The sequence below is a fragment of the Erythrolamprus reginae genome, chromosome 1, assembly GCF_031021105.1.
Source record: "Erythrolamprus reginae isolate rEryReg1 chromosome 1, rEryReg1.hap1, whole genome shotgun sequence".
Taxonomy (NCBI): Eukaryota; Metazoa; Chordata; class Lepidosauria; order Squamata; family Dipsadidae; genus Erythrolamprus; species Erythrolamprus reginae.
This window is the reverse complement of record NC_091950.1, coordinates 322,624,955-322,651,324: the sequence shown is the minus strand read 5'-3', so window position 1 is coordinate 322,651,324 and position 26,370 is coordinate 322,624,955. Positions and strand designations below refer to the sequence as shown.

The following is a 26,370-nucleotide window of genomic DNA, read 5'->3' as shown; positions in this document are numbered from 1 at the left end:
TTTATTTGCAAAAATTATTAGTTTGGCGATGACATATGACATCATTGGGTGGGAAAAACCGTGGTATAGGGAAAAACCGCAAAGTATTTTTTAATTAATATTTTTTGAAAAACCGTGGTATAGGGAAAAAACCGCAAAGTATTTTTTAATTAATATTTTTTGAAAAACCGTGGTATAGGGAAAAAACCGCAAAGTATTTTTTAATTAATATTTTTTGAAAAACCGTGGTATAGGGAAAAAACCGCAAAGTATTTTTTAATTAATATTTTTTGAAAAACCGTGGTATAGGCTATTCGCGAAGATTGACCCCGCGAAAATTGAGGGAACACTGTATTTGAATGATTGGATACATGCATGCATAGGTGTACTTTGAATGCATTTCTATTAGTTAAAAGGATCGCTTTTATTAATTGTGTCAATTAATTTGATAAAATAAGTACTAACATTGGCATATTAATCTCTTAGCTATTTATGGATTAATCACTGATTTAAGCACATGAGAAGCAGTACAGGAATAAAACGTCACCATTACATGCAATACAGTGTCAGGAAAATTTGTTGATTTACACCATAACGGGATATTTCTGATAACAATAGGAAACAATAACTAAAGCTGAAGGATACGTTCACTTGCATCAAGAGTACCAAAAGAATTTGAAGGCCTTTGAAGTATGGCTGGAAAAGGAACAGGAAAAGCTCAACTGTTTATCACCCCTTGAAGGTGATACAGAGAGATATGAAGCAACACTCCAAGAACTCCAGGTAGAATTTTAAAACACTCTTGTCCCAATAAAATCTTAACTTGCAGTTTATACTTCGTTTTTTAAACTCCAATTAACTTGGAGCAGGCATTAGATTTTATTTTCCAGATATATCTTGTTTCAGAATTAATATCTATGGCAGGGTCAGGCCTGGTTAGTACTTGGATGGGAGACCACATCGGAATACTGGGTGCTGTAGGCTTTAAAATGTTAGCTGCTGTGGCCTAGAGGTGGAGCTCTTCTCTCACAATCAGGAGTTTGTGAGCTCGATCTTAGGTAGAGGCAGATGTAGACTCTCCTGCTTGGGCAGGGGTTTGAACTAGATAACCTGCAAGGGCCCCTCCAACTCTGTTGATCTGCTAAATGCAGTGGCTAGGGAATTGTGGGAGTTGAAGCCCACACATCTTCAAACTGCCAAGGTTGAGAAACACTGTGCTAAAGCAATATTCTGCAAGCTTCTCAGTCTTTGTAAGGCCATCTTTTAATGTTTTAAATTTGTTCAAAGTATACAAAAATCTTATTTTGAGCAAATTTATATTGTTTCCAAACTAACAGCAATCAACCATATGAGCTTGTGAATAAAACAACTAGTTTGTATTAATTGGCTATATAATGTAAAATTCTGATCCTTTATAAAGCTGTGTATGGTTTGAAAATAATTTGGGAATTGTTCTGTCGGGCTCTCTGGTAGAATCCTCCCAAAAATTCACAGGTACAAATTTCAGACACACACACACATTTGAAAATTCAAAACAATGTTCTTTATAATGAAAATTCACTTAAACCAAGCCCGCTTTTGGTATAGCCAAGAGCACTCGTCTCCAACCAAACTGGTAATTTGTACAAGTCCCTTATCAGTTCTGTGATATTTAGCTTGCAGCTGTGAGGCAATTCACAGTCCTTCTTCTTTCACAAAGTGAAACACACATTGCTCTGGTTTAGTTTCAAAGCAGGGAAAAATCAGCACAGAAAAAGTCAAAGTCAGTAAGGCAGTCACGAAACACAACGATCAGATAATCCTTCACAATGGCCAAACCCACAGGCTGCTATTTATAGCAGCCTCACTAATTAGCACAGCCCCACCCAACCACAGGTGGCCTCATTTTCTTTGATAATAATCTCTCAGTTGTTGTTGCCTATGCATCGCTCTCCTCATGCGTGGCTGTATCATTAACTCTTGTTCTGAATCCAAGGAGGAGCTAGATAATTGATCTCCTTCTGAGCTGTCTGCCACACTCTCCTCCTCCCTGTCACTCCTGTCTTCTTGGTCAGAGGAGCCTTCATCATCAGATTCCACCGGGGGAGGGGGGGACAGGCCTGCAGCATGTGGATGTCTCCCCCACATCCACAGTCCTTGGGGCAGGAGCTGGGCCAGAGCTAACCACAACAGGAATAAATAACTATATTTGTAGGTTTGTAGAAACAATTTTACCTTAAACAATCTAGTACAAAATTTTGATTTGGAAAGTATAATATGCAACAATTTTGCATTTCAGGAATTGCAGGTACATTGTGCTGAAGGACAAGCATTGCTTAATGCAACAATCCATGCTAGAGAAGAAGTGATCCCATGGGGCGCGCCCCAGTTGGAGGAAAGAGTATTGGAATCTCTCCGTCAGGATTGGACAGGATACCAACACAAGCTGTCTGATGTTAGGGTACAACTGAATACTACTTTAAGTAGACTAAAACTGATGGAGAATAAATTTCTGAAGATGAGTCAATGGCTTAAAACTCTGGAGGAGAAAGTTAATATCAGGACTAGCCGACAATCTGACAGAGCCACAAAGGAAATCCAGCTTCAGCAGTTGAAGGTGAGGAAATGATACAATATATGAGCATCAGTAATCTTTTCTTTCTGTTTATTGCAGTCCTTGATAAGTCATACAACTGAAAGCTGAAATTCACTTCAATCTATACAGATATATTCTTAAACTAAATGTGACATATTATTATTGTTTGATATGAGCATAGAATACCTATTTGTTGTTAGTTGCAAAGTCGTGTCCAAGCCATTGCAACCTCATGGTCAACGTTATTTATTTATTCATTCATTCATTCATTCATTTATTCATTCATTCATTCATTCATTCATTCATTCATTTATTAAATTTGTATGCCGCCCCTCTCCGCAGACTCCTGGTTTCTCCTGGCCTACCTTTTTCTATCATTCTCTGGAGTCCATTTAAGATCAAGCCAACTGCTTCAGTTACTCCATCCAGCCATCTCAGAATATTCCTACTGATTTTCAAATACAAACTGAATAATCAAATTGTCACAGATAATCCCCACTCGGTTAAAGACCTCGGTATACTAATAACAAAAGATTTAAGTGCCAAAGCCCACTGCAACAACATAGCCAAGAAGGCTTCAAGAGTTGTAAACCTAATACTACGTAGCTTCTGCTCTGGCAATATCACACTGCTTACCAGAGCTTGCAAAACTTTTGCCAGACCCATCCTCCAATACAGCTCATCTGTTTGGAACCCATATCACATCTCAGACATTAACACCCTTGAAAATGTCCAAAGATACTTCACCAGAAGAGCCCTTCACTCCTCCACTCGAAACAGAATACCCTACGAGACTAGACTTTCAATCCTGGGCCTAGAAAGCCTAGAACTAAGACACCTTAAACATGATCTAAGTATTGCCCACAAGATCATATGCTGCAACGTCCTGCCTGTCGGCGACTACTTCAGCTTCAACCACAACAACACAAGAGCACACAACAGATTTAAACTTAATATTAACTTGACTGTAAAAAATATGACTTCAGTAACCGAGTTGTCGAAGTGTGGAACTCATTACCGGACTCCATAGTGTCATCCCCAAACCCGCAACACTTTACCCTTAGATTATCTACGGTTGACCTATCCAGATTCCTAAGAGGTCAGTAAGGGGCGAGTACAAGTGCACTAGAGTGCCTTCCGTCCCCTGTCCTATTGCTCTCCTATATCTCCTATTCCTTTCTTCTATTCCTATATCTCTTCTTCTATTCTTTCATTGATATGTTCTATTTCTATATCTTCTTTTCTATTCTTTCCTAGATATATTTTACTATGAGTATCTCCTCTATAACCTTCATCATGTATTTTACTATGTGTGTATATATATATATATACTCACTAAAACTCTCATTGTGTATTGGACAAAATAAATAAATAAAGTAAATAAATTTTTATGAAGCTTTTGTAATCCAAATTATAGCAAGGAATCTTTATACAACTATGTGAAAATTTTATGGGTAAGAGGAGAGGGAATTTGTATGAGTCAATGGAATAATCTTTGAATATTTGAAAACAAAGGAAAGACTGTTGACAGAGCAGGCCTTTTGGATTTACATATCAGATTTGACTGACAAATTAAAAGCTAATGTACAGTACAATAAAATAAGAAAAAACATTTTCATAAAAATGTATTTAGTACCACCTATGCAACAAGATTCTGCTTCACCATTTCTCTATTTAATAACTAAAAAGAGTGTTGTGTCTTTCTGTAATGTTGCAGCAAATATAGTCTATAAATATTATGTAAATTAAAGCCACAGGCTTATAATTCTTGATTTTATAAATTGAGATTTATGTTTCCATATTTTTGTTATTTTTAAGTGTTCTATAATCTTAGGTCATTTCTGAAATATTTTAAAAATATTTCTTTATTTCAGAATTGGCACGAAGAAATAACAGTGTATAAAAATGAAGTTGAAGAAGTCGGATTGTTGGCGCAGCATTTCCTGGAGGAAATTCATACTTCTAGTAGAATGGGAAGACAAGCAACCCAACTTGCTTCTCGATACCAAACTCTCGTTCTTCATGTACTGGTAAATAGTGAAAATGTTCTGAAAGCATTACGTAATAATTGGGAAAGATTAAGTGATTTTTTTAAAAAAGATTACTTCTAAGTGCTTTATTTTTAGGAATGAAAGTCATTCAGCTTCTCTTATCTCTATATGTCTGAAGATTTAATTATACAGCTAAATACTATGTTAAGGATCACTCACCAGCTATTAATATTCAACTGTAAGATTAGACTAAAATTAGTTTCAGTCACTTATATCATGCTGAACTGTTCTCAATCTACCTTTATAATTTTTATCTATTTTACAATTCATATTCTAAGGCAAGAGCTCTAATTCTTTTTATATAAGAATGTTAATTCAGGAAATAATGGTAGTCCTCAATTTACAATAGTTGACTAAGTGACCGGTCAAAGATACAGTGACACTGAAAAAAGTGGCATCTGACTGTTTTTCCCACTTACAACTGTTGCAGCATTCCCGTAGTCATATGATCAAAATCCAGATGCTTGGCAACTGACTTGTATTTATGATGTATACAATGTCCTAAAGTAATTTGCGACCTTTTTAGAAGCAAAAGTTACCGTAATGGGAAAGACATTTTCACTTAACAACTGGTCTGCTGATTTAATTATTGCAATTATGTACTTAACAACTGTGTCAAGAAAATCATAAAATGGGGCACAATTCACTTAACTGTCTTGCTTAGTGAAGAATTTTGGGATCAATTATGGTTGTAAGTCAAGGATTACCTGTAGAAATTGTGATTAAAAAATAACTAGTGTTTTCTGAAGAAGTCAAATTAATTCTTACAGCATCTATGTTTATTGTTGCATTTTTTCAACCTATAGTTAAGAAGACTCAAAATGTAACTACATATTGTTCTGCCGGGCTCTCTGGTAGAAGCCTCCCGAAAATTCACGGGTACAAATTTCAGACACACACACGTTTGAAAATTCAAAACAATGTCCTTTATCACAAAATTCAAAAGAAACAAAGCACCCTTTTTGTATTGCAAAGAGAACTCTTCCCCAAAAAGCTGTACAAGTCCCTTAATCAGTCCTTAAGTACTTAGCTAGTAGCTGTGAAGAAACGTCACATCCCTCCTTCTTTCCACGAAGTGAAACACACACACACTTTACTCTGCTTTGGTGTCAAAGGCGTGAAAAATCCACAAACAAAGTTCAGACACAGCGAGGCACAATCCTGAAGAACTGCGATCAGATAATCTTCCACAACGGCCAAACTAGCACGCTGCTATTTATAGCAGCAGCTCTAATTACTGGAGCCCCACCCAAACACAGGTGGCCTCTCTTATCTCCTGTAATATTTCCTCAATTGGTCTCTTCGATGCATAAGTCTGCGCCTGTGTGGGTCTAACACTTTGTCATCCGAATCGACCGAAGATAAAGGTGATTGGCTTCCTGAGCTGTGTGCCAAGCCCCCCTCTTCCAAATTACCCCCACCTTCTTCTTCGTCCGAGGAAACTGCATTCCCTGACTCCGCCGGCAACAAAACAGGCCTAGGACATATTGACGTTTCCACTGCTTCCACCTCCACATTCCCTGGGGCAGGAGCTGGGCCAGAGCCAACATCAACACATATGAAAGAGTTTTCTCAGGCACATTGATAGATCTACCATCATTGTACAGTTTCCTGGCCCTATACTTTGTAATCCACAGACTGAGAATAGATTTCTAAGCAAAGAAATTCTACTTGGATAACATGTTATGCTGTGTGATTACAGAGTCCCTTGTGAGTGGAAGCACATACAACTCTCTGCATCCTTGGTCATCTGTCTATGTCAGACCAGGAGGTGTGCAATATTGTGACAGGACAATGTTATGTTAGAGGTAGCATCAAAGTTCAATTAGCCTTTCAGCATATGAAGCATTTTTATACCCATAAACAGTGAATGGGTATTAAATTGTCAGCATACACAAGGCATAATTTTGCCTTACAAGACAGATGATCCATGTGACCTAAGACAACCAGTGTTTGTGTTTCCATATTCCATAAGAATTGTCTAGTTTGTATTAAGAATGATCTAATGGCAGCAGTTGATTTCCCAACTATATATTGCATCTTATTGATAAATACAATATTTTGCACCTTTAATAGAGGTGTGAATATAAGGAATGGATGAATAATAAATCTCACTTCTCATCTGCTTGCAGGAACAAATAAAATTCCTAGAAGAAGAAATTAGAAGTTTGGAAGAATCTGAACTAGCTTTCAGTGCTTACAAAGATTGGTCTGAAGCTATCCTTAGAAAATTCAGAAATGTTGTGACAAAATGTGATGTAGCGGAGAGAGCATTAATGGAGAAAAAAATGCAGAAACTTGAGGTAAACTCAATTGCAATTTGTCACTGCATATCTAATATAACTATATATGATATTAATGTTTATATCATACTTCTAGCACTACGGAAATGCCTAGTCGGCGGATTTACCCACTGGCTGAATTTGCACCGGGGCCGGGAAATGTGGCCTCATGGCGCGGCCGCCATTTTGAGGCCGAGATCTTGTGATTTTTCACGAGATCTCAGCCAGGCCTGGCAGCGTCGCTTTCTGATGATGCTACCGGGGCGGGGCAGGCCAGTCCTTTATAAGGTGCTGTGCCTGCCTGGGGCCTTCCTTTTCACCCCGGCTTTCAAAGAGCAAACACCCACCTGCCCTCCCTATCTTGCAGTATGCCTGGGGGGCCGAATAGGAATTTTTGGCGGTCACGATGCTTTAGTTGTGACCGTTTTTTCACCTATTCCACACTGACGTGCGGGATGGATGGTTCGGGGGTGTTTTCGCATTTAGTTTGATTTGGTTAATTTGTCTTACCTTGATCATTGGGTAGACATGTTGGGGCGGAAATTGGGAGGTGGTTAGCAACTTGTGTTCTCCTTTGGGCATCTTTGGGGATGATTGGCAGACTCTCTCCAAGAGCTCATGGTGTCATAAACCAACCTCAGCGATTGGGGAGAGGTTGCCTCTGGGTCTCGCCTCACTCAATTGCCTGGGATTGGATGGCGAGACCTCCCACATGCATGGCATGGCTTGGATACAGGTGAGGGTGTGGTTCCCTTCACCTGGATCAGCAAGGAGCTATGCACATAGTTGCCCAGGAATTTTATTGACATCATTTCTGCCCCAAAATTCTTAGTTGAACTCTTCAGGTCCCAGTTTTATTGATTAATTAAATAAATTAATTGGATTAATTGGATCACTTTTATTAATTAAATTATATTTAATTAATAAAAGTGATCCAATTAAAATCCAGCTCTGTGTCCGCGTTTTCACTCCGTTTCTGGCGCAATGTAGAAATCTTTGAACAGTGGATTTCAAACTACCTACATTAGAAAATAACTTTTTCATTGATTTACAGAAATACTGAATTTATAGAGCTATTTTAGAGAATGAAATGCAATTAAGAATGAGATTTGGAACTGGGAAATAACAATACCTGGAGAGAGAGAGGACTGAAATAGCAGAGCAAATTGTCCAACACTGCTTTTTATTTAAAGAAATGTTAACAAAACTGATTAATTACTGAGATAAAGCAGGATAGGATACTATTTGAAGGATGTTATAGATGTTATAATTTCCATCTTTCTGGTTGATCACTCATGCTTCAGAGAGAATTTGAAGCGCTCTGTGTACGAATAAAAACCCTGTTTGAATTCAGGTAAATAAAAATGTGATCAAGTGAACCAATTTCTAGCAATAGAATATCTTTGAATTTGTACAAATGATTTATTTTGATTTTAAATATTGTGCATTTTTTGTTCACAGGATCTCATGAGTGACATGGAAGTTGGTCACGGTTTGCTCAAATCCGCCCGTGAGAAGGGAGAAAGAGCTATTAAGTACATTGAGGAAAATGAAGCTGAACAACTAAAGAAACAGATCAGTGATTATGTAGAACAACTTGATGAAATGACTTGCTCTATCAGAAAGGAATGTACAACTGTAGAGAAATGTCTCCACTTAACAAAGGAATTCTTAGATAAATACAAAGTACAGACACAGTGGATAACAGATTATCAAATCATACTGCATAATACAGTAGATCCCAAAATGGAATTATATGAGAAGAAGGCACAGTTATCAAAATACAAGGTAAAGATAATGTTGTGTCTAACAAAATAAAAGGATTCTTCAATTAGAAACTTAATTCTCAGTAAATATTTTCGGACATCCAATTTGACAATCTAAATTTTACTGATGCTTATTACTACAAAAAGATTTTGACAAAATTGAACGGGTCCAAAGACGGACTACAAGAATGGTGGAAGGTATTAAGCATAAAACGTATCAGGAAAGACTTAATGAACTCAATCTGTATAGTCTGGAGGACAGAAGAAAAAGGGGGGACATGATCGAAACTTTTAAATATGTTAAAGGGTTAAATAAGGTTCAGGAGGGAAGTGTTTTTAATAGGAAAGTGAACACAAGAACAAGGGGACACAATCTGAAGTTAGTTGGGGGAAAGATAAAAAGCAACGTGAGGAAATATTATTTCACTGAAAGAGTAGTAGATCCTTGGAACAAACTTCCAGCAGACGTTGTTGGTAAATCCACAGTAACTGAATTTAAACATGCCTGGGATAAACATATATCCATCCTAAGATAAAACACAGGAAATAGTATAAGGGCAGACTAGATGGACCATCAGGTCTTTTTCTGCCATCAGTCTTCTATGTTTCTATGTTTCTAAATATCGATTCTTAAACATATTATCCATCTAATCATTAAATGAGAAGACCATCACAAAATTTCAATCATCTCCATAAGCTGCAGTCATGTAGTGTGCTCCAACAGTTTCCAGTGTCCCTGCATCTGTAATGCTGGTTAGTGAGATTCATTTTCCTGACTAATCTTCATATTGTGAGTATTAAACCCTTGTCCTATTGCAAGAGTACTTAGACTTACATAGCACTTCATAGTGCTTAATAGCATTTTCTAAACAGCTTACAGAGTCAGCATATTGCTCCTAACAATTTGAGTTCCCATTTTATCCACCTCAGAAGGATGGAAGGCTGAGTCAACCTTGAGCCATTCAGGATGGAGGGAACAGAACTGGCAAGTGAACAGACTTAGCCTGCAGTACTGCATTCTAACCACTGGGGCACCATGGCTTTTTTTTTTAAATATCTGAAAAGTGGAGATTTACCACATTTTCCACTTTGTTTACTTTTCAAAATATCTATTGTGTCAAATGCCTCCTGAATAGATTTTTTTTTTTACACAGACATACACACACGCATAATGGGAAAATACAAGATTCCTTCTATCACCTAGTTAAAATGGATAAAGTTTTGAAAGCCATCTTCAAATGTTTAAGATTATATATATTTTGCCCAGTTCTGTCCCATACAGAGAATTTTAAACTGGATTTTAATTTTAGACAGTGCAACAGACCATACTATCCCATGAACCTTTAATCAAATCTGTTGTGGAAAAAGGAGAAATTCTTCATGAATTGATATGTGATGCTAATGTAGCTAAGAATATTCAAAAACTTCAGAATGAATACCAGGAGCTCTGCAACATAGCAAAGGTATTTTTAATCGGATATACAATATTAATACTTTTTGTTATAAGTAAATTTACTGTATGTTTGTAATATGGATTATAAATATAAATTAACTATATTTCATTAAGAGAAGAGAATTCTCTTTTCTAAGAGTAATTCTTGAACCTCTTAAAATCCTGTTGAACCTGATCTTGTGTTGAGAGACGAGTCAACATCATATAAAATATCTTATCTAAGGTAGCAGTTTACAAATGAAATTAAAAAAGGATTGCCACACTGATTAATAAGAAAACTGGGCAGTTGAGGTTATAGGGATCCCTCATTTTTCGCGGGGGATGCGTTCCAAGACCAACCACGAAAAATGAAAAACCGCAAAGTAGAGAAGCTATATTTACAACATAAATATATCATTATTATTATTTATTATTATTATTATTTATTAAATTTGTATGCCGCACCTCTCTATAGACTCATAAAAACGTAAAAAACGTAAAAAGCATGGTACCCCCCCACACCGATGCCGCTCACCCCTCCGCCACCTGCCTCTCGCCCAGTGCTCCATTTAAACCTGTGCCTTAAACCAGGAGAGAAGGGGAGGAGACGTGTGTGTTCTGATGCCGATGCCACCCCCTCCTAAGAGGACGTGGGCTGTTTGGCAGAAGCTGAACTGGGTGGAGGAGGAAGAGGAGGAGGAGGAGGAGGAGGAGGAAGCCAAGCCTGTCCCCTGGCAGCTGGACCCGTGACTATGGCCATGTTCTGCTATGTGCTCAACAATCTAGTGATCATGAAGAAGAGTAGCGAGGAAGAGGAGGAGGAGAGGATGACGGGCGGGGGCTGCTGAGGAGGAGACAGGAGCAAGATCCTGCCTGCCATGCACAGACCAGGGCCACCTGAAGCCGTCCAGGGAAGTGAGAGGCACAGCAGCTATTGCCCTTTGCCTCTGGGCAGCAGCAGCGGTGGCCGTCCCGGCAGCCCCCCCCCCCCGCGTTCCTCTTCCCGCCAGCTGAGCTGCTGTGGCCCATGGAGGAGGCTCCGTTTCTCCAGTCCCCTCAAGAGCTCAACAGCCCTGTCTAGAGGAGCCCCCAGAGCCGGTCTCCTTCACCCGGCTGGAAAGAGGCTTGTGGGATGTCCCCAGTCCTCCAGTGGGAGTTGCAGAACATGTTTGAAAAGCTGCAGCTTGGGTGCAAGAGGAGGGCAGCTTGGGGTTCCTCTCTCTTTCTTCTCCCTCTCCTCCGCCGCTGTCGCCTCTCCTTCTGAAGCTTCCAGGCTTCTTCAAGAAAAGAAAAGCCGCGGCTTGGCTTCCATGCTCGCCCCCGGGGGAGGGGCAAATTGGGAAAACCCATGATGTTAAAAAAAACCACAGAGTATTTTTAAAATTAATATTTTTTAAAAAAACTGTGGTATAGGCCATTCGCGAAGTTCGAACCCGCGAAAATCGAAGGAACGCTGTATTCTCATTTGAAACAATTGAAAAGTCTCTGATTTATGTTAATGCAGATGCAAGTCACAAGCTTGGAGGAGAAAGTGAAACAACATGAAGACTATAATAGTGTCTTACAGGAAGTGGAAAAGTGGTTATTGCAGATGTCCAGCAGGCTGATTACTCCTGAACTCATGGAGAACAGTGATCTAGAAGTGATAACACAACAATTAGCCAATCACAAGGTAGGTCTATATAGTCACCAACTCTCTAGTAGAGAGATGGTTAGTGTAGTTTATAGTTCAAGTAAAGGACTGTTAGTCTTCTAATATTCATAGCTGTTCTTTAAAACGTTTTTGCAAAGATTAACAGTTGAAAAGAAAATAGAAAATACTCCTATGTAAATTGATTTCTACTAACTTAATTGGTTCCGGAAGGAGGTTGGTAAGGTGAAAGGTTTGTAAGACGAAACAATGTTTCCCATAGGAAACAATGTAAAGCTGATTAATGCGTGCAAGCAAAAAAAAAAATCGCAAAAATGGCATTTCACTGGGCACCACCGCCCGGCTGCCACCTTTTGAAACAGGCGGGCGCTTCTCGGCGTTCTGCTGAACGCCAAACCCAGAAGTTCAGCAAAAGTTCGAGTTCAGGTTTGGGAGGCCGCCGAGAAGCGCCACCGCCCGGCTGTCACCTTTGCAGAAGAGCCGTGGAGCTGTCGGCCAGTTGGGAGGCTCAAACGGAGGTGGGGAATCCCAATAGGGAATTCCAGGGGCAGAGCTTTGACGTCATGAAGACATCCTTCCTGGAGTCCACCTGGAGTCCATGTCTTCGTGACGTCAAAGCTCCACCCCTGGAATTCCCTATTGGGATTCCCCACCTCCGTTTGAGCCTCCCAACCGGCCAACAGCTCCACGGCTCTTCTGCAAAGGTGACAGCCGGGTGGCGGTGCTTCTCGGCGTTCTCCCGAACCTGAATGCCAAACCCGAACTTTTGCCGAACTTCTGGGTTCGGCATTCGGGAGAATGCCAAGAACCCCCTCAGCTGTTTCGGAATGTGACAGCCGGGCGGCGGTGCTTCTCGGCGGCCTCCCAAACCCAAACTTTTGCCGAATTTCCGTGTTCAGTGTTTGCGGCAGCGGGTTCGTATGGCAAAAAAAGTTTGTAAGAAGAGGCAAAAAGTTTCTGAACCCCCCCCGGGTTCGTATCTCGAAAAGTTTGTATGACGAGGGGTTCGTATCACGAGGTACTACTGTATATCTTTTACAGTCTGTGCTCCAACACTCCTATAACATATTTTAAGGCATTTTTACATTAACATTCAATTGTAATATATTTTCCTCTTATTTAAGAGCATTCTGACCTACTTGTAATCTATGACTTCATCATTATGTTTTAGGCAATGATGGAAGAAATTGCTGGATTTAAAGATCGTCTGAACATCCTTAAGAGCAAGGGAGATTCTTTAATTGAAGAGTGTGCAGAACATCTCCAAGCAAAATTTAAACAAAATGTAGAAACCCAGCTGCAGGGAACAAGAGATAGCTATTCAGCCATCTGTAACACAACTCAAAAAGTAAGCATCAATCTTTTAATATTTACCAGGCCATACAGGAACCAAGTGGTAGAAATTAGGTAGAAACTGGCTCAAAATAAATAAGATACTGGAATGATTTCTTAATAATTATTAAAAATTGAATTTAATAACAATTGTGAGTGGGTGGGATAACCTTGAAAACATGTAGAAAATTAGCGCTTTTTGGAAAGGCAACTGGATTTTATTTTTTCTTGAAGACATTTTGCTTCTCATGCAAAAAGCTTCTTTCTTGAAGGAAGGAAAAATTAAAAAACAACTGAATTTTGTTTTTCAATAGTCCAATTGGCTCTTGAAAAAGCACCTTTGGGACAGCCATGACCTGGATGACTGATAATCTCCATAGATACTTACAAAAGTTGAATATTTCAAGACAAACTAGAATAACGTTTAGGAAATATTCATTTTATATTAATTAGCATAGACATAGAAGATTGACGGCAGAAAAAGACCTCATGGTCCATCTAGTCTGCCCTTGTACTATTTTCTGTATTTTATCTTAGAATGGATATACTGTATGTTTATCCCAGGTATGTTTAAATTCAGTTACTGTGTATTTATCAACCATGTCTGCTGGACGTTTGTTCCAAGCATCCCACTACTCTTTCAGTAAAATAATATTTTCTCACGTTGCTTCTGATCTTTCCCCCAACTAACCTCAGGTTGTGCCCCATTGTTCTTTATGTTCACTTTCCTATTAGAAATACTTCCCTCCTGAACCTTATTTAACCTTTTAACATATTAATATTATAATGCATTATAAAAGGTACAATGATTTCTACAGTCTAGCACTCAGTTTAGCCTGCTAGACTATATTTTTGGCTGAGGGTTTATTTTCAGTTAGTAATAATCATTAATGTTAAAGGAATTCTTACTTCTTATTCTTATTTCTTGAAGGTGTATCAAAGTTTGGAGCACGAACTCCAGAAACATGTTAACCATCAGGATACTGTTCAGCAATGCCAAGCTTGGCTCTGTACCGTTTGTCCAGAGTTAAAAGCCAATTCTCATCAACCTTCCTGTTCAGCAGATGCCATTAAGCAGGTATCAGCAGTCTAAAGGGAAATGTTTCTCTCCACTCCACTCCATGCTCTCTCTTCTTCACTGTCCTCCCCTTTTCATTATCTGCTTTAGCCATCAGTTCTTTAATTTTCCAGTATCTCCTATCCAACAAATTAAGTTTGACCTTATTTTTTTTCAACAGCCAAAGCTACTTGGGAGGGAATATATTCCAAAGATTGATAAGGCCATTAGAAGTATCAACTCTGCTTTCCCAGAAGACAATCCTGGGTCAAGTGTAGATGAACCTTCTCAAACAAACTCAATGAACAGAGTAAACATAAGATATAATCCCAGCCATTGTGCAATCCCAGCCAATGTACGCTCACTCTCAGTGTGTATTATAGGGCCCCCAGATTCTTAAAAAATGTTAAGCATGTCTTTTGGTCATCAGAAGCCTCCTCATTCCTGCCCAGTGATCTGAAAACAATCACACAATTTTGTATTAAGCAAAACAAGCTCACTTGTTTATAGCTTTTGTAAAATTGGGTAAATTGATTAAATTGATAAATAGAGAGAAATGCACATAATAAGTATGCTTACTTTACTAGCTACTTTTAATCTGGGATCATTTTTCCAAAATGATATTTTTGGGTATTTACTAAGCTTCAACCTTTAAAATATGCTGCTTATAAATTTAACATGGAATAGATCCATGAAACCTAATGGCATTTCTGTTGTGTTCTACTATACAGTGATCTCTCGGTTAGCGCGGGGGTTACGTTCCAAGACCTCCCGCGCTAACCGATTTCCGCGTTATACTGGATGCGGAAGTAAAAACCACCATCTGCGCATGTGCGCCATTTTTTTCATGGCCGCACATGCGCAGATGGTGGAGTTTGCGTGTGGGCGGCGGGGAAGACCAAGGGAAGATTCCTTCAGCCGCCCAACAGCTGATCTGCTCCGCAGCGCGGAAGCAGCGAGGAGCCGAAGATGGGGTAAAGGCAAAGGGGAAACCCCATCTTCGGCTCCTCGCTGCTGCCGCGCTGCGGAGCGGATCAGGTGTTGGGCGGCTGAAAGAACCTTCCCTTGGTCTTCCTGCCGCCCAGGCAAAGGGGAAACTCCAAGATCGCTTGCCGCTTGCCGCTTTGCAGCTTGGAGCCTTGCTTCGCCTCCTTCGCTGCAATAGGCAAGCGGCAAGCGGCAAGCGATCTTGAGAAAGAGAGAGAAAGGAGGGCGACTTGCCAGTCCACGCCCCCCTGGATGAACAGCCTCGCATGGCCCCAGCGCCGGGCTCCGCTGTTGCCTCCGCCCCCATTCGGCTCTGCAGCTGAGAGGCCTTCCCGGCAGAGCCCTCCCCAACAGCTCCCGCTGCCAGCGCAAAAAAGAAAAGAAAAAGAAATCCCCAAAAGAGGCAGGCACAAAGCGGGGGCAGAAGGGGAGCTGCCCGGCAGAGGTTGCTTTTTTTCTTCTTGTGGGCAAGTGGAGGGGGGGAGAGAGAAGGGAGGAAGAGAGTGTGAGAGAGGAAGAAAGAGAGAGAGAAATGATAGAAAAAAGGGGAGAAAAAAGAGAAATGAGAAAATAATTGAAGCATAGTGACAGGAAAGAAAGAGAAAGAGACAGAGAAGTGACTCTTGGTGATGACGTATGACGTCATCGGGTGGGAAAAACCATGGTATAGCAAAAAAACCGTGGAGTATTTTTTAATTAATATTTTTTGAAAAACCGCGTTGCAGCGTTTCGCACTAATCGAGACCGTGCTAATCGAGGGATCACTGTATACCAATAATTCTTCTAAGTTTACTCTGCAAATACAATAGCACTTGTCCTTTTCCTTCAGTAAAGCTAATAAATGATCCAAACCTCAGTTGGGTAATCTACCAAAAGATACATACAACATATACGCGCACACACACAGAGTTATCTCTATGGAAGTCAATGTTACTTTTAATTAGAAAGTTAAATGTTATCTGAATTATTCATTTTAAATGTTGTGCACAATGCAGATGCATAAGCAATACAGGGTTACTTTATTAATATTTACAGAAAATTTTTTTGTCATTTCTATCAATACCATGAGCAGTTTATTATCTTGCACTATTTTTTTTAAAGCAGCAATGTCGCTATGTTTTATAACTTCCGAAGCATTTTCAGGGGAATCTGAAAATCTATGTTTTGTTGATAATCTTTTCTTCCTGTTTTTAGGTTAAACATTTTAGAGCCCTGCAAGAGCAGGCAAATACCTATTTGGATCTATTATGCTCCATTGACGATTTATCAGACAGCACAGTAAAAAATGCAGCAACAGATATTCAAGTAGCAAAGCAAATGGTATGGCATAAACTATAACAGCTGTTTTGTAATTCTTCTTAGACGTGTAATTAAGTTTTTTAATAGGTTCATATTAGGTAATATTGGTATGAAGAGATGACTACTGTACTTAAATTAACAAAGGAGATTGTATGGGATAAATTGTAGCAGCTGCTCTCATTCTTCTTAGACATGCGATTATCTTACTTTCTCATCAGTTAGGTAATAAAGAAACATGCTTAAAGCTATGCTTGCAGAAGTTATTTCCTTAGATTCCAGAATGGAAGATAATAAAGAAAGAGGAAAGAATATAACTCGGGACAGAATTCAAGGATATTCATTTGTTATGTTTAATTCTTTAAGAAAATCTTTTGTTTCCTGACAATGAGGTTCATCTAACTTGTTAAGGATGCTACATTAATTAATTTATTTTTTCATATTGAATTTTTATTGAGGCATAACTGTTATAAGGATGTCTACAATTGTATAGAATTCATGTGCAGAACTCATATAACATGAGCATTAGAGACTTATGCATGCTCTGTTTATCTTCCACTCTTATACGTTGTCTCCCCACCCCCTTCTAATGTAAATCTCCTGACCTACATAAATGGATAGTGTACATCTAAGACAGCTCTGAATTAATTACATTAAAATATTTCCATTATTCCTCCCTGTATTTTCCAGATTGAAGATAGGATAATGAACTCCCAGCATCTTGCTCAGGGCTGGGAAGAAATAAAGCAAATGAAAGAGGAACTTTGGATTTATTTCCAGGACGCAGAACAGCAATTGCAGAATATGAAGAGACGGGGGGCAGAGCTGGAATTAAATATCGCTCATAATATGGTTTTACAGGTGAAGGTAAGAAGCATCTCTCTTTTTAATAACAAGAAATACATAATTAATAGCTGGCTTCTTTGTGACAATAGAAAATTAACTAGCAGTAACATTTTTAAAGCCAGATAGAAACCTGAAAAAGATTTAATGAACTGCAGCAAAATTGCTGCACTTCAGAAACCCAGGCACTTTTCTTATAATTCATTTGAAACATGCACCTTGCTGTTCTATATTATCAATTTTGAACAAATGAAGGTGCTCGAAAAGAATTGGAACAGGAATGGCGTTTTATCATTTAGGTTATATTGTTTTTAGAAGTTGCAGAATTGAAAAGCATTTTTTAAATTCTGTAACCGAATTTGCTTCCATAAAATTCACTATAATCTGTAAATAAGAGGTTCTCAGTTTATAATTAAAAAAATGTAAGAAAATAAAATTTCAGGAAATACTTTATAAAATAAGTACATAAAATTGCATGTACATGATGTTGCTCATCCAAAGAACTTTGAAAATGGAATATATACACCACAGTGTAATCCAGCATTAGGATATTGAATTAGTAAGAAGACTCAAATAATCACATGGAACTTACTCAAGGAAGAAAAACTGTATAGCATTAGTACTAAAGAGATTTAGTATTTGGAAATCTATTTAACTAAAGTTACTAAACTAATATATAATTTATGTTTAAGAATAGCTACTTCCAGACCTACAAAAGTGTAAGGGGAAATACTTCTAAAGTATGACATTAGTGTAGGGCATGGCAAACTTTTTCTATACTATAAAGCAGTGACCTCCAACCTTTCAAGCTCTGTGGACAACCAGCAGTGGCAGGGAAAGGGAATTGTTCTGCACAAGTGGCAGGCGCGCGTGCACATGAGCAACTCCTTTTGCACAAGTGGTGGGCATGCTTGCCAACTCCCTGTATGGCCCAATGAGCCGCACCCTGCTACAGTGCCATAGCCTGGAGGTTGGGGATCCCTGCTACAAAGGGCTGGATCCAATCCTTCCTTCATCTCTACAGTTGTATCTGACCAGTTTTCAGTCCAAGGAGTGTGACAGCCATTGGGCAGTGCCAACCAGTCTACTACAGCCTATCAGTAGGAGGCTACTGATAGACTGTAGAAAGGGTAGTTTAATAGTAGTAGTAGTAGTAGTAGTAGTAGTAGTAGTAGTAGTAGTAGTAATAATAATAATAATAATAATAATAATAAGAAGAAGAAGAAGAAGAAGAAGAAGAAGAAGAAGAAGAAGAAGAAGAAGAAGAAGAAGAAGAAGAAGAAGAGTTGGAAGGAACCTTAGAGGTCTTCTAGTCAAAATCCCTGCTTAGGCAGGAAACCCTACACTACTTCAGACAAATAGTTATCCAACATCTTTAAAATGTCCAATGTTGGAAAATTCACAACTTCTGCAGGCAAGCTGTTTCACTGATTAATTGTTCTGTCAAGAAATTTCTCCTTGACAGCTGCTGCACACTGCTGGCTCATATTTAAATGGTTGTTCACTAGGACTCCACGATCCCTCTCACAGTTACTATTGTTGAGCATTTTGTTTTCTTGCCTAAATGTAGAACCTTACTTTTTTCACCATTGAATTTCATGTTTGTTTGTTAGCGCCCAATGTTGAAGTCTCTCAAGATCCTTCTGTATCTTAAGCCTATTTTCTGGAGAGTTGGCTATTCCTGCCAGTTTGGTGACATCTACAAATTTCATGAGTTCCCCATCTATCCCCTTGTCCAAGTCATTGATGAAGATGTTGAAAAGTACTGGGCCTTAAATGGTATTGGGTTTCCTACTTAAGCAGGAGTTGGAGTAGAAGACTTCAAGATCCCTTTCAACTCTATTATTCTTATATTATTCCAAAAAGTCAGCAAAACAAAAAAAAATACTACAATCTCATGAAAGGGAAAAATGCATTTGTCTTAATTTAAGACTTTGTCATAGCATCTGATATACAATTCAGTAACCCGTTTTAGATATTAACACAACTCTTTCATGCTATTTCCTTTTTGTATCTCCTAATATTAAGGACTTCAGCGAGCAGCTGCAATCTAAACAGACCGTTTTGACTGCACTGACTGAAAAAGTGAGCAAATTGGCAGAAGGGCAGGAGTCACCAGAGCACAAGGAAGTAGGACGCTTGAGCAACTATTGGCTTGATCTTTGCCTTCAAACCAGCAATGTGCTCTTACGTAGAAAAGAAGATTTTCAGAGAACAACAGACTATCATGATTGTTTAAATGTGGTAGAAGTATTTTTAGAAAACTTTACGCAGGAATGGGATCACTTGGCAAGGTAAGAATGGTCTCCTTGCCTTATTTTTGACAGATTGAATCAAGATCAACTACAGCTGTGCTTTGTTAATAGATCAGCAGTAATAATTACTAAAAAATCATTTTTTTTTTCATTTAACTTGGTACTCCCTCTTCTATCTCAGCATGTTTTATTATACCATTTAGATCTTTTTCCCTGGGAATAGAATAGGATAGAATTTTATTGGCCAAGTGTGATTGTACACATAAGGAATTTGTCTTGGTGCATATGCTCTCAGTGTACATAAAAGAAAAGATACATTTGTCAAGAATCATGTGGTGCAACACTTAATGATTGTCATAGGGTCAACTAAGCAATGAAGAAACAATCAATATTAATAAAAAGTCTTAGGATACGAGCAACAAGTTACAGTCATACAGTCCTAAGTGGGAGGGAAAGGATGATAATAATGATGAGAAAAATTAGTAGAAATAGAAGTGCAGATTTAGTAAAAAGTCTGACAGTGTTGAATAATTATTTGTTTAGTAGAATGATGGTGTTTGTGAAAAAACTATTCTTGTGTCTAGTTGTCTTGGTGTGCAGTGCTCTTTAGCGACGTTTTGAGGGTAGGAGTTGAAACAGTTTATTTCCAGGATGCAAGGAGTCAGTAAATATTTTCCCCGCCCTCTTTTTGACTTGTGCAGTATACAGGTCCTCAATGGAAGGCAGGTTGGCAGCAATTGTTCTGAATATTATTATATAGCACAGGTTTTGCACATGTACATGAAAAAAGCACTGAAAGATATCAGTGGGGTGAAAGGTAGAGTAAGACCAACCAAAGCAATCCGTGGGTTTTCCCCTACAACAGTTAATGTTCTAACCGACAGGCCTTCAGCCAAAAGAAAATCATATCAGCTTAAAATTTGATGCTAAATTTGCCAGTTTTGATTCTGCAGGAGCTGAGCCTTTACCTACCATGTCTCTAATCCTATGGACTACGTAATCCATGAGACTAAAGATCTGCTAGAATTTAAGAAACAGACTATAATCCTTCTAACTCCTCTTCCAGACTGGGGATCAGTTATCAGGACTAGAAGAGGGATAAGAGAAAGCCGAGAGTTATCTCTGCAGTCCCACAAACTGATTCTTGTGGCTTTCTTTCTCGCATTTCATCATGTAGCCTATCACCACCACCAGTTTTCATTTACTTTGATCCTGCCTTCTAGCAAGCAAATATTGTGGAGGAATATCTGGATTGTTCCACTGACCAAAACTAGAGTGATGCACAAAACTAGAGTGATGCAATGCGCCTTGGCTAATTAAGGTTGGGATGAAGGCAACAACATAATAATGCAAGGAAAAAGCAATTTGTTAGGATATGTTCATTCGGCAGCTATGGTCAAATACCAGTAGGAAAAGAATCTGTGCCAATCTCCAGCATTCCTTTTATTTATCACATAGACCTCTAACTTTTTTGCAGGCACACTTTTATATACACAGATCTATATTTCAAAATAAACTTTGCAGTGTTTTGATGAATAGAGGCAAGAAGATACACACACACCAAAAATATTTCTCCTTCCAACAATAGCTGAGCTGCTGAGTGTAGAGGCTCATTGGAATGAATTTCATTAATAAATTAATTTGTTTCTTCCTTTTCCAACTCTAAGTTGAATGATTGATGCTTTAATGGTGAAATTATAGGTGGGTTTAATATTACAAACTTTGCAGGTACATGTTGTAAGTCAAAACATACATTTACATAGTACTTTGCAATAAGAATCAATAAGAATATATGATGAAAATGTTTTCTCTAAAACTTGCTATGTAATAGAAATATTTACTTCGTTGTATTGCATTGTTGTATTTGCTTAATAGATCTGATGCTGAGAGTACAGCTACACATCTTGAGGCTTTGAAAAAGTTGTCAGTGACTCTACAGGATAAGCAGCTTGCTCTTGAAAACTTAAAGGAACAGAGGCAAAAAGTGATTGAACATCTAAATTTGGATGATAGAGAACTCGTCAAAGAACAATCAGGATACTTTGAACAGTGCTGGATCCAGCTGGAGGACCAAGTCAAGAGGAAAATACAACTGTCTGTCACCACATTACAAGAGTTGAGTGTTGTGCAAGCCAAACTTCAAGAATTAATGGAGTGGGCAGAAGAACAGCAGCCCAGCATTTCTGAAGCCCTTAAACACAGCCCGCCTCCTGAGCTGGCTCAAAATTTTCTCATGGATCACCTCACCCTTTGTAGTGAAGTAGAAGCCAAGCAGCTTGTTTTGAAAACATTAATAAAGGATGCTGATAGAGTGAAAACTAATTTAGGCCTTAATGAAAGGCAGATGCTCCAAAAAAGTCTATCAGATGCCCAAAATCATGTGGATTTCCTTAGTGATCTGGTTTGGCAGAGAAGAAAGCACTTAAATAAAACATTATCTGACAGGACTCAGTTCTTCCTAGCAGCCCTTCAGGCTATGAATCAAATTAAACAATATGAGAAAAAGATAATATCCCATGAACATATCTGTCTGCTACCAGAAGATGTGAGCAAACAGATCAAGTCTTGTAAGAGTATACAAGCCAGCCTTAAGGCCTACCAGAGTGAAATCTCTGGACTGTGGTCTCAAGGGAGGAACCTTATGAAGGAAACAACAGAACAAGAGAAAAGTGAAGTGTTGGATAAACTACACATGCTACAAAACATGTATGATATTATTTTACAAAAATGTGACCAGCGATTAATGGATCTGAAAAAACATATAGTTTCTAGGAAGTACTTTAAAGAAGATTTGGATAAAGCATGCCATTGGTTAAAGCAATGTGATATTGTTTCATTCCCAGAAATCAATTTAATGAATAGCAACACAGAACTTTATTCTCAATTAGCTAAATATCAGCAGATTCTTGAAGAGTTTCCTGAATATGAAAATCTTTTGTTGATAGTTCAGAAAGATGGCCAGGAAATTTTACCATCACTTAATGAAATGGATCGATCCTATCTTGAGGAAAAACTCAGTGCCTTGCCTCAACAGTTTAATACGATCATTGCTTTGGCTAAAGATAAATTCTGTAAAGTCCAAGAAGCAATTACAGCCCGTAAAGAATATGCCTCATTAATTGAACTGACAACAAGGGCGCTGTCTGAAGTGGAAGATCAGCTTGTAAATTTCCGTAAAACCCCGTCAACTCTTACAGCTAAAGAAGTTGGGTCACTTATGGAAGATTACAAAAATGTCCTAAGTGAAGTCATAAGTCTTGGCAGTGCAGTAGATGAATTAAACCAGAAAAAGGAAGCTTTTCGAAGCACTGGGCAGCCATGGCTACCAGAAGAGATGTTAATGCTTGCTACGCTGTATCACAAATTAAAAAGGAGGATAGAACAGAAAGTTAACCAATTAGAAGACATGACGGTGACTTATCAGGAACATGAAGAAATGTGTAAGCAGCTTGAGATGAAACTAAATTCCATAAAGGAAAAAGAAGCAGAAGTGAATGAAGAAACCCTTCCAGCTGAGGAAAAGCTAAAAACGTATCATTTCCTAGCTGGCAGTCTTCAGGATTCTGGAATCCTTTTGAAACACATTGCTGAACATCTTGAAGGGCTTTCTTCCCAGCTGGACCCATCTGTTCATGAAGGAGCTGATAATCAAGTGCGAAATTGGCAGGAAATGCTGAAAGTATTGCACACTGCCATTGGGGATAAAGTGGTGGAGTGTGAAAACAGGCTGGTAGAGAGCATAGATTTTCAAACTGAAATCTCTCGCTCTCTGGATTGGCTGGGACACATCAAAGCAGACCTGAATGAACCATTAAACATGGATACAAAACTGAACAGCATTCAAGAAGAAATTCGCACAGTTCAGATCCTACAGGAAGAAGTACAATCCAGCGTAAGGATAATGAGAGCACTAAGCAATAAAGAAAAGGAGAAATATGTGAAAGCCAAAGAACTGGTTCCTGTGGACTTGGAAAACAGCCTTACTGAGCTCTCTAAACTCAACAGTGAAGTCCAGGAAGCAATACGAAAGAGGCAGGTCAGTATGTCCTGCATTCCTATTGTTAATTATTTACCACAATATAATGGATGTGGAATACTAATCTGTTTAGGCTGCATTTCAGTGATATTAGGTACCAGATCTTCAGTATAATAAAGCAAAAAGATGACTTAAAGATTAAAAATGCATCAAATTGTTGCTCCAATTCTGTACCTTGTACCTTAAATCCTGGAAAAGTCCATGTATGTCCAGGACCACAAAGTAGAAATGCCATGCAAACACATTTCATTTTTTCCCTTTAAGTAATTAAAAGCTTTCTTGATGTCCTAAATCAAGGGTTTGATCCTAGAGTACATAACCTATGAAACAAGTTTATAATCAAATTATTGTCCTGGTATTGACATATATTCCACAGTGAAAACAGGGCTAACAAACAGATACTAAACTGTTATCTCGGGAATCAAGAATTTTCAAGAAGTGCGATCTGTGAAGTTGTCATTTTCACACAGTAGAGATGTCATTCCCCTTATGAAGTCCAGCACAATATTTTGATATATAGTATTCTGGAACAATTTCCTGATTGTAGAATTCCAGTTTGTATAATATTCTCCATTACCCTGAACTAGAATTATAATTGTTATTATTCCTGTAATGATAAGATGGAGTGGCTGTGGGTTTTGCCTCCCAAGCACAACTCCATCTGTCTGTCCATCACCCTGGGCGGGGGGGAATTACTGACCCCCCTCAGAGAGGGTCTGCAACTTGGGTGTCTTCCTCGATCCACAGCTAACATTAGAGAACCATCTTTCAGCTGTGGCGAGGGGGGCATTTGCCCAGGTTCGCCTGGTGCACCAATTGCGGCCCTACCTGGATGGGGAGTCACTACTCACAGTCACTCATGCCCTCATCACCTCGAGGTTCGACTACTGTAATGCTCTCTACATGGGGCTACCTTTGAAGAGTGTTCGGAAACTTCAGATCGTGCAGAATGCAGCTGCAAGAGCAATCATGGGCTTCCCTAGGTATGCCCACGTTACACCAACACTCCGCAGCCTCCATTGGTTGCTGATCAGTTTCCGGTCACAATTCAAAGTATTGGTTATGACTATAAAGCCCTTCATGGCATCGGACTAGAATATCACCAGGACCGCCTTCTGCCGCACAAATCCCAGCGACCAGTTAGGTCCTACAGAGTTGACCTTCTCCGGGTCCCGTTGATGAAACAATGTTGTCTGGCAGGGCCCAGGGGAAGAGCCTTCTCTGTGGCAGCCCCGACCCTCTGGAATCAACTGCCCCCAGAGATTAGGATTGCCCCCACCCCTCCTTGCCTTTCACAAACTCCTTAAAACCCACCTCTGCCTTCAGGCGTGGGGAAATTGATTCCCCTGGGCCGTTTCCGTTTTATGTATGGTTTGTCTGAGATGTATGACTGTTTTTTATATTAAGGGGTTTTAAATTGTTTTTAACTATTGGATTTGTACTGTTTTCTTGTTGTGAGCCGCTCCGAGTCTTCGGAGAGGGGCGGTATACAAATCTAATTAATAATAATAATGATGATGATGATGATGTTATTTGTGTTGTATTATTTTGTTATGTTTTTAGGAAAATTTGACTAAGTTATATAGTCTCTGTCAAAGATACTACCAAGTTTCCCAGACTGCTAACAACTGGCTTGAAGATGCTCAGGTATTGCTCCAATTTTCACAAAATGGCATTGATACAGAGAATTCAGAAGAAAACCTAAGAAACCACACAGAATTTTTTAACACTGAAAAACAGTTCCGGCTGCATTTGAAAGAAGTAAAGATGCTTGTGTCTGACATGGAGCCATTCATCCAAACTCTCAGAAAAGAAGATCTGGAGCAGAAAGTGAGGGTTTTAGAAGATAAGAGCATGGAAATAGAAAAAGAAGAACAATGTCAGAGAGAATTATTACAAAGGTACCTTTTTATTCATTCTGTTTCAGCCCTGTGGTTTTTGGTGCACACAGAAGTAACATGTACAAACCTATCTTGATAGAACCTTCACAACCCCCCCCTCTTCGTCTCCCCCTCCCTCCCTCTCTTACACCTCCCAACCCCCCACCCCCCGGTAGATTCTGAGTTCATACCTTGCTGCTGGCTAATAGAATTTATTTAAATCCTATGATCTCAGAGACTAAGCATGGCAAAATATCACATTGTTAACCCACCCCCATCAAATTAAATCATTTAAAGTTTCTGCTTAAATGTTGGCCATTTAGTTTAAAGGCAAGAATATTTGTTAGCAATACATAATTTTTATTTATTTATCTTCAATACATTCTAATATTATATGTTTTATAACTTATGACTTTTTATTATATTTAATTTTTCAAGATGTGCTTCTGAGTGGCAAAAATACCAAACAGCAAGACAACACATCATTGACTTGATGAATGAATCTGAAAAGAAGTTGTCTGAATTTTCTGTGGTTAAAACTTCTTCCCAACTGGAAGCAGGAGAAAAATTAGTATCACATAAGGTAAAAGTTTTAAAAGTCGTTTTTCCCCCTAATTAAATCACAAACATTTGTGTACTGGATTTAGGGGTTTGTGGTGTAAAAAAGGGCTGTTCTCTAAAATGTGATTCTTACCTAAAGATATCCAAAAACCTCAGAACTGATTAAATTTATGACATGGTTTTACCATTGCATAAATTGTATTTTTCAATATCAGAGTTTTATTTTTAGGCAAGTGAAAACATTTCAGTGCTGATTTTATTTTTAAATCAAATATGTACTTTCTAGGCGGGGGTTTCACATCTCCGACACTACTGGTGTGCTTCCAGAGATGTGCTCAAGATTTTGCCGTTGTTTGGCGATTTTTTTGCTTCCGTGCATGCGCAGAA

At 38.8% G+C, this 26,370-nt stretch overlaps 1 protein-coding gene across 1 annotated transcript in view; it reads left to right on the top strand.

Annotated features, from left to right (window-relative positions):
* The window catches only part of SYNE1 (spectrin repeat containing nuclear envelope protein 1), a 354,964-nt gene that overhangs the window by 182,008 nt on the left and 146,586 nt on the right, over nucleotides 1-26,370 (top strand). Inside the window, exons 65-79 of the mRNA XM_070733725.1 lie at nucleotides 598-762; nucleotides 2,258-2,575; nucleotides 4,429-4,584; nucleotides 6,738-6,908; nucleotides 8,349-8,675; nucleotides 9,964-10,116; nucleotides 11,590-11,757; nucleotides 12,908-13,084; nucleotides 14,000-14,146; nucleotides 16,307-16,432; nucleotides 17,099-17,275; nucleotides 19,280-19,545; nucleotides 21,382-23,542; nucleotides 25,106-25,443; nucleotides 25,861-26,005. Of these exons, the coding sequence (XP_070589826.1) occupies nucleotides 598-762; nucleotides 2,258-2,575; nucleotides 4,429-4,584; nucleotides 6,738-6,908; nucleotides 8,349-8,675; nucleotides 9,964-10,116; nucleotides 11,590-11,757; nucleotides 12,908-13,084; nucleotides 14,000-14,146; nucleotides 16,307-16,432; nucleotides 17,099-17,275; nucleotides 19,280-19,545; nucleotides 21,382-23,542; nucleotides 25,106-25,443; nucleotides 25,861-26,005 (4,995 nt within the window). The remainder of the gene's footprint in view (nucleotides 1-597; nucleotides 763-2,257; nucleotides 2,576-4,428; nucleotides 4,585-6,737; nucleotides 6,909-8,348; nucleotides 8,676-9,963; nucleotides 10,117-11,589; nucleotides 11,758-12,907; nucleotides 13,085-13,999; nucleotides 14,147-16,306; nucleotides 16,433-17,098; nucleotides 17,276-19,279; nucleotides 19,546-21,381; nucleotides 23,543-25,105; nucleotides 25,444-25,860; nucleotides 26,006-26,370) is intronic.